The 11,591-nt window shown below is 65.1% G+C and overlaps 4 protein-coding genes across 4 annotated transcripts; 3 read left to right on the forward strand and 1 right to left on the reverse strand.

Annotated features, from left to right (window-relative positions):
- Nucleotides 1-1,395: 1,395 nt before the first annotated feature.
- On the forward strand, nucleotides 1,396-2,049 carry EMIHUDRAFT_74202 (hypothetical protein; the record flags this gene model as incomplete). The annotated part of the gene is made up of 1 exon (XM_005776641.1): nucleotides 1,396-2,049. One exon carries the CDS (start codon nucleotides 1,396-1,398, stop codon nucleotides 2,047-2,049), a length of 654 nt encoding a protein of 217 aa, XP_005776698.1.
- A 3,449-nt stretch (nucleotides 2,050-5,498) lies between these two features.
- Nucleotides 5,499-6,062, forward strand: EMIHUDRAFT_238697 (hypothetical protein; the record flags this gene model as incomplete). The annotated part of the gene is made up of 1 exon (XM_005776642.1): nucleotides 5,499-6,062. One exon carries the CDS (start codon nucleotides 5,499-5,501, stop codon nucleotides 6,060-6,062), a length of 564 nt encoding a protein of 187 aa, XP_005776699.1.
- A 450-nt stretch (nucleotides 6,063-6,512) lies between these two features.
- EMIHUDRAFT_115988 (hypothetical protein) lies at nucleotides 6,513-8,010 on the forward strand (the record flags this gene model as incomplete). The annotated part of the gene is made up of 3 exons (XM_005776643.1): nucleotides 6,513-6,818; nucleotides 7,390-7,509; nucleotides 7,744-8,010. The coding sequence occupies 3 exons, from the start codon at nucleotides 6,513-6,515 to the stop codon at nucleotides 8,008-8,010; spliced, it is 693 nt and encodes a 230-aa protein (XP_005776700.1).
- Nucleotides 8,011-8,345: 335 nt separating this feature from the next.
- EMIHUDRAFT_238699 (hypothetical protein) lies at nucleotides 8,346-9,260 on the reverse strand (the record flags this gene model as incomplete). Its single annotated transcript, XM_005776644.1, has 2 exons — nucleotides 8,346-8,630; nucleotides 8,727-9,260. 2 exons carry the CDS (start codon nucleotides 9,258-9,260, stop codon nucleotides 8,346-8,348), a joined length of 819 nt encoding a protein of 272 aa, XP_005776701.1.
- Nucleotides 9,261-11,591: the final 2,331 nt, after the last annotated feature.

Genomic DNA, 11,591 nt, shown 5'->3' on the forward strand with positions numbered 1-11,591 from the left:
TGTGACCATATTGCGGCACGTGAGAGTGAGACAGAGCCCCGGCAGCGGCCAGCGCGCGGGGGCGCAGCGGCCAGCGCGCAACAGGCGTTTCAAACAGCAAAGGGGACGGCCTGCGCCCCCCCCCGCCGGGGGGGGGCAGCCTCTAACTATGTCGGACGACGTCCCACGGCCGAGGCGGGCACTTCAGCACTCGGGCTGGCTGCACAAGGAGGGCCACCGCGTCAACACCGCGTTCAAGCGCCGCTGGTTCACACTGACCACGGACAGGCGCCTGTCCTACTACGAGAGCGAGGCTGCTGCCGGACGAAGGCAGAAGCCGAAGGGCGTTGTGCACGTCTGCTCCCTCGCGCACGCCTGCCCTCGGGACATCAGCGGCGCCATCGACGCTCGTCCGCGCGAGCACCACGCGCACGCGGTGCTCCTCGCGCGAGCCTTCACCTTCCAGACGGACGAGGCAAAGGCGTTTGTGGTGTACGCAGAGTCGACGCGCGAAAAGGTGACGTGGCTGCAGGCGCTGCTGAGTGGCCTGGGCGGCAGCAGCCTCGCGCTCCCCGTCGAGCAGCTCGCCACACTGCGCCGCCCCTCCGAGCTCGGCCCGCCGCAGCGCTCGAGCGTCGCGTCCTCCAGCAGCGACGAGGCGGCGCAGCGAAAGAAGGCGCCGCCGGCGGGGTGCGGTGGCTCGGAGGAGGAGGAGGGCGGACGGGAGGCGGCGGCGCGAGGGGCGGCGCCGAGCCGCGCCATCGACGCCGACTCCGAGCGGCTGACCGCGCACGAGTCGCCGCACGAGTCTCAGCTGTCCGAGGCGTTCCTCTGGCTGAAGGTTGACTTGGCGCTGGACCAGGCCGCGCGCGGCGAGGCGGAGGAGGCCTGCGCCACCCTGACGAGCCATATCTCCCCAGATCTCGGCCACATCTCCCCATATCTCGGCCACATCTCGCTCTATCTCAGGCCCGCGCCACCCTGACGAGCGTGCTCGGCGGCTACCACGCGAGGGCTGGCGAGGGGCTGCCCTTCCCGGCGGGCCTTTCTGAGGAGGGGACCATGCACGCCCTCTACAAGCCCGAGTGGCTCGTCGCGCTGCATGAGCTCGGCAAGCTCGAGTGCGCGGAAGGGAGGTACGCCGACGCAGCGCCCTCCTTCCAAGGCGCGCGCTCTCTCGGCCATAGCTCGGCCATCTCTCGGCCATAGCTCGGCCATAACTCGGTTATCTCTCGACTATCTCTCGGCTATCTCTCGGCTATCTCTCGGCTATCTCTCGGCTATCGCTCGCTACATCTCGCTACATCTCGGCCATACCTCGCTACATCTCGGCCGTCCTTCCAAGGCGCGCTCCGCATCGCGCCGCCGGAGCGGCGGACGCAGCTGCGGCTGCAGTGCGCGTGGTGTGCGTGGCACATGCGGCTGGACGAGCCGGCGGAGAGCCTGTACGCGAGCGAGCTGCGGCGGGACCCGCTCTGCTGGGCGGCGCTGCTCGACCGCGCGCGATTCCGGCTCGAGCGGGCTGCGTGGGGGCTCGCTCTCTCTGACCTCGAGCTGGTCGTGGCGATGGGGCAGGCGGCGGCGGACGTGCTCAACGACCTCGGCGTCTGCCGCTTCGAGCTGGGCGAGCCGGGGAAGGCGATGGAGGACTTCGAGGCGGCGCTGGAGGCCGACGAGCAGCACGCCCACGCGACGCTCAACCGGGGGAACTGCCACCGGCTTGCGGGCCGGCTGGCGGAGGCGAGGGCAGACTATTCTCGCGCGACCAGCCTCGACCCGCGGCTGGTCGCCGCCTTCAACAACCGCGGCGCCCTGTCGCTGGTGGAGGGGCGGCACGCGGACGCGGTGGCTGACCTCGAGGAGGCGGTGCGGATCGACCCTCACTCCGAGGTGGCGCTGCAGAACTGCGAGCTCGCGGCGGCGGCGAGCGAGCGGACCGGCCTCACCCTCAACGAGCGGGTCGGCGTGACCAGCGTCCTCCGCCCCGACGAGGCGGCACACTCACGCCCCTCACCCACGCGCACCGGGCCTCGGCACTGCCCATTGCCTTGCGCCGCTCCTGCCCTTTAGACGTGGAGTCGCGAGGGCTGCCCGGCTCTTGCCCCAGCCACAAGATGTAGATGTGGATGTAGATGTGTGTGGAGGCGCTCACCGTGCCGCACCGCACCTTAGGCGGCCGACCTACTCGCCGCGAGGGAGGGGAAGGTCGGGGTCGCGCGGAGGGCGTCGCTGTCGGGCCGGCAGCTGGCGAGCAGCGGCTGAGCTGCAGGGCACGGCCCGTGCATGCGCTTCGCATGATGCATACCCACGCGGGAGCCATGGCGGCGGTTGTCCATGACCGGACACTGAGGTACGTACGTACGCCGACACTCGTCTACACGCGTTCATGATTGTCCGCCCCAATTCTGTCTGCAGCATGAACCAGTACGCGTCTGTGTGTCGTGTGTGATCCGGATCTGTGAGGGACTCTGTCGCATCCGGCCATCTTGATCAGCTCGCCCATCACGCCGCACTGTCCGACGAGCGGGAGCGCGAAGAGGAGGAGGAGGTCAAGAACGATCTCCCCCAAGCGACCAGGATGAGCGCGAACACAGCCATCGCTTACGATAAGAGGGTAGGCAGGGTTCAGTCACACGAGCAAGGTCGGGGTGCATTCGCCGAATTTTTTTCTTGCGGCGAGGGCGGTATACCCATACCCATACCGCGTTGGTGTCCAGTCCGAGCCTGACTGAGTTGTTCATCTTTCTACATACATACATACAGGGCGGTCAAGTGCACGGAGCTAAGTGGCTCGCCGTCCTCGCGGGAGTCGCTTAGGCGACTCCCGTGGTGTACCTGTGTTAGTGCCAGTGCGCGCCAGTCCCGTGCCCAGTGTCGTGCGAGGCAGTTTGCTGGTAAAATTCTTTTCTCGAGCTCCGTGTGCCCACTCGAACTGTCTCTGCGCCAGCGGCAATGGTGACTCCGCCACCGCGCCGCGCCGCGCCGCGCCTCCGCGCGCCCCGCCGCCCCCTCGCGCACCTAGGTCCGCGCCGGCAAGGCACCCCATTCTACATCGCTTGGCCATGCACCGGATGTATGTCCTTTCTTTCTCTTCTGCATGTAGATGCAACGCTCTCCCCTCCAGACACCGCTGGCACGACGCCCCGTGCGCGCGACGAAACCGATGCCGTCGCGTCGCACCGACAAGGCGGTTCACGCTCTCTATAGAACACCGATTGCGAGAGAGGGGTCTGATCTAACCACTACGTGTCACGACTACTGAAGCGAACGTTCGTCTACTCACACAGACACTAGCACAGCAACAAACACCTAGCACAGACTGCACAGCTGCGGCGGGACCAAGGGCCGCGTAAGAGCCCAGACGGCGACTACACACGATGCGCCCCTCTCACGCGCACCCTGGCCAATAGACATACCACGCGAAGCCCGAGTCAGGGCAGCGGCAGATCTCGCAGCGGATGGTGACGGCGCGTCCAAACAAAACCATCTTTTCGGGCAGCTGGTCGTAGATGCTGACCTTGTAGCCGTTCTCAATGCAGTGCAGCGGAAACTCGGGCTGTGTGAGGGCTAGGTCACCGACCTCTATATACGACTCGCTCTCCTCATCCGCGAGGCGTAGCACCTTTTCGGTGGTCGATGCGTCCACTGTGCGAGCGGAGCGAAATCACGGTGGTGAGTGGAGAGGTGGGCGGGAAGGGTGGCCAGGTGGTGCAGGCTCGGCGTACCGTCGGCAAGCGCTAGCAGGCTCCTGATCTTCTCCGGCGGCACTCTGGCTGCGTCGATCTTGATCGCCGGGCCGCTGGCGCTGCTCAGTGAGCGCAAAGCGACAAGCGCGAGTGTGCCGAGTACGAAGGCCACGACGAGCCCGGAGACTACGGGACGCGGTTTTGAGGAGGAGCGGCCGCGGCTGAGGGAAGCGTCCTCGGGTGCGATCATCAAGAGCCGGTTGCGTCGGCTTCACGAGAAGCGACTCTCGTGACGAGCCGCCGGAGCGCAAAGAGGGCGCGCGTGACACGATGAAAGTTGCTTGGATTCACTGATTGCGGGGTGCTGTTCTCAGGGGGGCATATCCCTTTTCACACCTTAATCATAAACGGGAAATGTGAGAATTTCTTGCGCGGCTCTATCTAGAGAGAGATGCGCGCGGTGAAAGCACAAACGTGGCTGCTGCTTGGAGAAGAAGTCGCTAAATGGGCGTCTCGCTCCGCATGGCCACAAGCGCGTCGCACGCCGCCGAGTAGACGGCCACCACGTCGCCCGAGAGAGTGAGCACCCGCAACTCGTCGCCTCGTTTCTTTGCCTGTCGCGCGAATCGTGCTGTGCGAGCCTTTTGTTGTAGTAACATTCTTAAATAATAAATAAAAACGGACAGCTCTCTTGTCTCTACTGATTCACGTACTGTGAGACGGGTAAAAAGGAACAGGTCTCCGCCCGTGCGATCTTTGTGCAGGGTTCTTGTTGTCCACAAGAAAGTTCCTTTAGTTAGAACCGTAGTTAGTTACAGTGCGAGGCGTGGCGATAGAAATCGGGGCGTCGGCATCCAGCAGCCGATTTCTGTTTCGGCGAGGGAAATCGGGCGAGCCATGCTGCAGGCGGACGCAGACGTCCACTTGAGGTCTGACAGGGGGCTCACGGCGATGGATATGGCGTACAACCACGGCCACACCGCGTGTGTCGACGCTATGACACAGCATCTGGTGGAGAAGATACCTCTCATTGGCAAGCTGCTCTCCGTATGTACTCGCAACGCGCTGACATCAGGCGTGATGCGCGTGTGGTGGGACCGCGCGCGTGGAAGGACCCGAGGTATGGGACTCCTGATGTATCTCTCCAGACTTGGTGAGTTCAACCTTTTCTCAGAGGCGTCCGTCATTGCTCTAGCATACCTCGGGCCATTCCCCTTTGACGTTCTACCCGACATCGACTACGGTGTGTCGGCAGCATGGCTGCTGGCTCAGTGGATGTATTTCGCTCTCATAATCGCCATCTTACCCGTCAGCGTGGCTCTCCAGCGGCGTGCGCGGCGGCTCCGCCCACAGGCGGGGGCGCGGCGAAGGGCGCAGAGGCGTCGACCAGAAGCGTCGGCGCTGTCATGGGTTTGGTTCAACACGCACCGACGAAGGATGCAGATGCGTGCCGCTTCCGCGCTCGTCGCCGTGGCGAGTAGGCTCGGTTCCCTCTGGCATTGGGCGACTCATCGGCGGCGAGCCGACGCGACGGAGCCGGCGCGTGGCCAGCGGCGGCGGGCTGGGAGGCAGGGGCGGGGCAGGGACACGGGCACCGGGGCACCGACCCAGTCTGGTGGGAAGGGGGCGGTGGTACGAGCGCCTAAATCCGACGACGCCTCGCAGCCAGCAGACAGGGCGGAGGTTGCGAGGGCGGAGGAGGCGGCAGCAGCGGAGGCGGAGGCGAGGGCGGCGGCGGCGGCAGCAGAGGCGGCGGCGAGGGCGGAGGAGGCGGCAGCTCGTGCGGCAGCTCAGGCGGAGGCAGAGGCAGAGGCGGTTGCGTTGCGCGCGGAGATGGCACGCCTTGGCACGACTTGGCACGACTCACTGCCTCCGCCTGTGCCTGTGCCTCTGCCTCCGCCTGTGCCGGCCATCGTTGCGGGTGCGGACCCGGAAACAGCTGATGCTGCTGGAGAAACCGAGATGCTGAGGCAAAACCCCGCGTCGCTGCGTCAGCAGCTGCAGTCGTCCGAGGTGCGGCAGACGTTGCAGTCGGCAGAGGAGGGGGAGGGACCAGCCAGTGACACTGATGGGGAGGGTGAGGAGGGAGAGGAGACCGACTCTGACGGCGCGCCTGCCCCTCTGCCAGCCCCTCTACCACCAGCCGATCAGCCGCCCCTCGGCCCAGTATCTCTGGCGAGCGCCAACTTCGACACTGGCAGACCAGAGGTCCCCGAGTCCACCGTCGGCGGTGAGTCGACGTGCATCATCTGCTTCACTCGGCCGAAATCGCACGTTGCGATCCCGTGCGGCCATCTGTGCGCTTGCGACGTGTGCTCCGCAAGGATGGAGCAGTGTCCCATCTGCCGCGAGCCGGTGATGACGTGGTTCCTCCCCTCACGCATCCGCGAGGCGTAGGGTGGGCGACGGCTAGCACCACACTCCTCTCCTTAAAATCCCTGTGTGGTGGCGGCGTGCCGTCCTCCCATCCCTCCCTTGGTTGTCCGTTTTCTTTCTTTCTTTCTTTTTCTCGGGCGGCCCACAGACATCGAAAACTTTCTTACGTCTTGGGTCCGGTTTTCCCCGGGAAAATTCTTTTTTCGCCCAGAGCACCATGGTGAGCCGGTGTGTGTGCCAGTCCGCGCCAGTCCGCGCCCTTGTCGTGCCAGTGTGCTGTGATGACCCTAGAATTCTTTTTTCGCCCACATACACACATACGAGGTCGGAGGAAGGCATCAGCGCGTGGAGAAGAAAGTGGGCGCCATGTGCAGCGCTCCGCAGCAAGCTCAGCTGCGAGACGCCACTGTGCAGCACCCTGACGCCTCCAAGCGGCCCACGCGCACAGCGGCGCTTCTGAGGCCGCTGGCCATGTTGCTCTCGCTCTCGGCCTCCCTCGCGCTCTCACTGCTGAGGATCGCCGCGGCGGCAGTGCGCCTCGCCGCGAGTGCTGCTCTCGGCCTGCGCGATCCGGCCGACAGCGCGTGCGCGTGCGAGTTTTACGAGGGCGTCGTCCACCACCTGCGGACCAAACCCAAGCGGCACACCCTGACCTATCGCGTGCGGTACTGCCTCCTCGACCTGGACGCGGCGCGCCCGCCTGCCTGCTGCGCCGCGCAGCTCGAGGACCGGCTGACCGCCGCGCAGGCGCGCTCGGAGAGCGGTTACGACGGTAAGGTGCTGCTGCTGCTGCTGCCCGGGAGCGCCGGCTTTGAGGAGAGCTTCGCACCCTCTCCTCGCCCCTTTCCGAGACCTTTCCCTACAGCCCCCCTCCTCGAGACCGTCGCCGACACGCCTCCCCAGCAGAACCCCGCCGCCGTCTTGCACACGTCCGTGACACGCCCATGACGCGCCCGGGACATGCACATGCACATGCACATGCACATGCACATGCACACGCACACCGCCCATGACGCGTCCGGGACGTGTCCCACCAGGAGAACCCCATCGTCGTCTACTACTGCCACGACGCGGCGGGGGCGCTGCGCTGCTGCCTGGCGGAAGTGACAAACACCCCGTGGGGAGACCGAGTGCGGTTCGCGTTTGCTCCGAGCGGCGACGAGCTGCCAAAGGCAATCGCGCGTCTCGCCGCTGCGGGACCCGTCCATGACACGTCCGCGACACGTCCGCGACACGTCCGCGACACCCGTCCCGCAGGCGATGCATGTCTCGCCGCTGCAGGACAGGACACGCGTGGAGCGCTGTCACACCAGGCCTCGAAGGTGAGGTTGAGCTCGGTTGTCTGCAGGACATGGCCAGCGCGTGGACGCTGCACGCCAGCGCCCCCGCAGAGCGGCTCGCCCTCTCCGTCTCGTGCGAGCACCCGGAGCTGGGACGCTTCTTCGACGCGTCGCTCGCCGCGCGCCGCGTGGCGCAGCGCCCCTAGATGCGGACGATCTCCCCAGATCTCCCCAGATCTCCCCAGATCTCCCAAATCTCCCCAGATCTCCTTGACACGCATCCAGCTGTCTCCGGCTGTCTTTGTACCGCATCCAGCGGCAACTGATCCGTAGCCCGTGTGTGTGCTCTCTCACACGAGGCTCGCAGCACACTGCGCGAGACCCGCACTCCCGCCCTCAGCCCCGTCGCCCTCTTGCCCCAGGCGCAGCCCGCCTCGTCCGAGGTCTGGGCCTGGCTCATGCCCCACCGCGTCGCCGCCTGGATCTACTGGCACGCCACACTCCTCCTCTGGGCGGGCGTGCCCTTCCTGCCGCACCCGAAGAGCTCGGACCCAGCCGCATACAAGCGCGACATCCTCGCAAAGGCGGAGGCCTCTGGCAAGACGCTCTGCCCGGCCGTCGGCGCCGCCGCGGTGGGCCAGCCCCGCTTCTCATGGCGCGACGCGGCGCGGTATCCGTGGGACGGCTAGAGAGAAGACACCGAGGCCGCCCGCGCCCCGCGCGCGCGCCTTGGTCTTTTGTGAGATATTGTACCGCTACGGCTACGGCTAATACGGCTTACGTAAAATAATATCGGGCCCAAATATCGCGTCACACCAATCCTCGCTACCCAATCAGCGGAAGAAATAAACTCGCCCTCGGAAGCACAAAGCAGCGCGGCATGGAGCTGTACACATAGAGAAAGACAAAGAGGCGCGCCGCCAGGGGTCGCAATCTCGATCTAATACCGTCGAGCTGTCCTCTGCTCTCATCCAGACTCGCTCACACATGGCGGAGACCACCCGCCGGTGTGTGCCCCTTCCCATCACGCCTCAAACACGAGCCACCGCACCTCCGCCAGCCCGCCCTCGGCGTCCCAGTGCGCCTCGACAGTGTACAGCCGCCTGCCGCCGACTGCCTCGCCCTCGCCGCTGTCGGCCGTCGAGTGCTGCGGAGGCCACCACGCGGCGGCGCTGGAGAAGGGCTGGTTGGCGACGCGCCGCGTGGGCGCCACCACCGCGACTGTCCCGCCAGCGCACAGCAGCACCGCGTCCGCCGCCGACGCCGACCCAACCCTCGTGCTCTGCCACGCGACGCCGGCCAGCGAGCGCTGCTCGAGCGAGGCGCTGACTGCGAAGCCGGAGCCGGGCGCGCGCGTCGGCGCGGCCGCCCGCTCGAGCGCGCGTTCCAGCTCCGCGCCGCAGACCGCCGCAGCCTCGCAGCTCTCGGACCAGCCCTCGGCAGCGGCGGCCGAAGGCCACGGCCCACGAGCGTCCTCGCGGACGAGGGCGAGCTGCTGGAGCGTTCCGTCGGCGGAGTGGACGACGCCGGCGCTCATCCTCAGGTGGTCGCCGTGGTGGAGGAAGAGCTCGGCGGCGCAGGGAGTGCCCGCCGGGCTCCGCCTCATGCACCACGCGCTCGGCCCTCCGGGCAGCAGCAGCGTCGTCATCTCGGGCGAGGCGGGGTGGAGCATCCCGTGCGGCGTGCTGCAGGCTTCCTCGGTGAGGTGCCACGGGCCGCTCTGCGGACCCTCCGCAACCGTGCCGCGCTCGTCGCGGTAGTGGTACACGACCTGCATCGAGCAGCCTTTTCCCGTCGGCTCAAAGGCCCGCTCCGCATCAAAGACGGAGCGCAGCTCGCCGCTCGGGCTCCAGCGACACCAGAGCGCGTGCCATCGACGCGCCAGCTTGAGGTAGACAAAGCGGCGCCAGTGCACCGCGGCGAGGTCCTCGACTGGCATATATGTGTGTGGCGTGGAGGCGGCCCGAAGAGCGCGGGCATATGCGTTACAGACGATAAAAAAGAATTACCCGGAGTTTGCCGCCGGCGTCATCGGCGTCACCGCCCCCTTGATAGTCAGCGCCCTCTTGGTAGTGTCATAAGTGTGGCTGATGTGTGTCAGAGCCTGACAGCGCTTAGTTCTACATGCAACCTTAGCCTTGTTACGCTTTGGATTGATCAGCAAAGTGTCAAAAAATCATGCCTCCCGCGTCCCCACCGACACACCAGCAGCCGTCATTCGCCCCCCCCCCCCCTCTCCTCGCCCCCTGGCTCTGCCTCTGCTATCCAAGGCTGCTGAATGCATCGGCGAGGCGGGAGCCATGCCCATCAGACACGCTTGGCTGGGGCGGCGCTCGTACACCAATCGCGCCTCCGCCGGCGTGTACCCAAATGCAGACTCGCCAGGCGGGTTGCCATACGCCGGCAGTTTGCGCGCAGCCGCGACCGTGAGAAGGCGCAGGAGGGCCATCTCGGCGTACGTGATGTGCCTTGACGAAGTGATGTCCCCCCTATTTGTGCCCCGAGTCAAGTGGAAGGCACCCTTGGTGCTATCCTGGTGCCGCAACAGATTGTGGGTCTCACCGCAGCTGGTGGCCATCACGCGGGGGTCGAAGAGCTGCTGGTCGTCATTCTTGAGTATGCCACACCGTTGCAACAACCGGAGCAGTCGCTGCGCCCCTGCTAGCGGTGTCAAGAACGCCTCTGCGTACGCACTGAGCTGCACGATGTCCGGTGCCACGCCGTGGTGCACGCCGTGGTGCTTCGCCGCGCGCGTATGCGCCGCCATGCAAGCGCTGTGCAGCCATGGGTGCAAAAGCTCGGGACGAATTGCCACGTCCTCCTCGAGGGTGAGCTGCCAGTCGTGGCCTCGCTCGACCTGGTGGCGGAGTGCGCGGTACTTGGTGAGAAAGGTGGCGAGCTTGCCCCACTTGCGCCCGGAGCGAGACAGGTTGTGGAACTGAAGCCCGCTCCACAGCAGTGCCTCAATCGTCTCCGTCTGATTGTATCCATTTGTGGCCCGAAGCACGGTCGGGTTCCACTGAGGTGGAGCATGCGTCGTGCCGCACGTCGTGTTCTGCCGCGGCAGCGCGGCCACGACTACTGCAATCATGGAGACGTTGCACGGGGGCAGCGCGGGAGGCATTCTTTCGGCCGCGGCGAGGGCTGGGAGGAGGCGAGGCGGAAGCGGCACTGATAACTTCTGTGTTCCGACTAGGGACGGCCGCTTGAGCCCTCGATCGTCTCGCCCTCCCTCACTGGTGTGTTCATGGGGGGGGTCCTAACAAACACGGTACAGGATCGAGGTGCACGCTGCCGAAGCAAGCAGTGTCGTCCGCCCCCCTCTCCTCGATGGTGATGGCGGTGTGACCGATCGAGCTACAAGAGGAGCTTGTTCAGCAGGATCCGGGACAGGTCTGATGCACTACCTCACTGGGCCTGAGACCACCGAGACAACGCCCGTCACCGTCTCGGGTTTGCGTGGGGTCGAACCACTCCCGGGATGAGCAAGCTCATCGTTTTGTTCTGTGTTGTCCCTCGCATCTGATTAATTAATGGTCAAAATTCCTGTTGTGCAAGAGCGGAGAGGGCTCGGACGGGGCGCGTGGCGGGACTCTCAAAAACAACCACGAAAAGTCGCAGTTCTATCCAAGGACCAAGCGCTTGCGCTTCGGCGGTTAGTGGTGCACTAACCTCCGATAAACCCTTCGGGTCGCTCCTCATCGCAAACCCTGTCAGTCAGCAGAGTCCTCCTTCCTACGGGAATGTACGTATAAGAGCTACGTACACTGAAAAAGGGCGGGGCTGTCCCGGAAAGTGAGAAACGCCGGGCAGCGTGACGCAAGAGAGAGAGTGAGGGCTGACAAGCTGCCGAGCCCAAATCACTGTGAGAGTCGTGATTTCTTGTTGGTCTTTAAAAAACATCGCGTGACGCACAACTTCACCCTCCCATACGCCATACGAAAGAGAGAGTCGTGATTTCTTGTTGGTCTTCAAAAAAATCTCTCTCCCATACGTGTTTGTGCTCCTCCTTCCTTCGCTGTCCCATCTCCTCATCTCTTTCCCGCCTGGGCGGGGCGGCGGGCGGGCGCGCGGTGCGGAGCGGCGTGTGCGTGTGTGTGACTGCGACAAGGGACCATTGGGTTTGATTATGAACAACGAAGGCGCTCTCAAAAAAGACACGTAAGAGCGACAAATTAAAAAGAATTTTACAAAAAGAAACTGCTCCTGCGGTGGTCAGCTTTGCAGCACCCAGTGAGGTGCACGAGCAGGCGCTCATGCTAGCTAACAT

The sequence above is a fragment of the Emiliania huxleyi genome (genome assembly GCF_000372725.1).
Source record: "Emiliania huxleyi CCMP1516 unplaced genomic scaffold EMIHUscaffold_275, whole genome shotgun sequence".
Taxonomy (NCBI): Eukaryota; Haptophyta; order Isochrysidales; family Noelaerhabdaceae; genus Emiliania; species Emiliania huxleyi.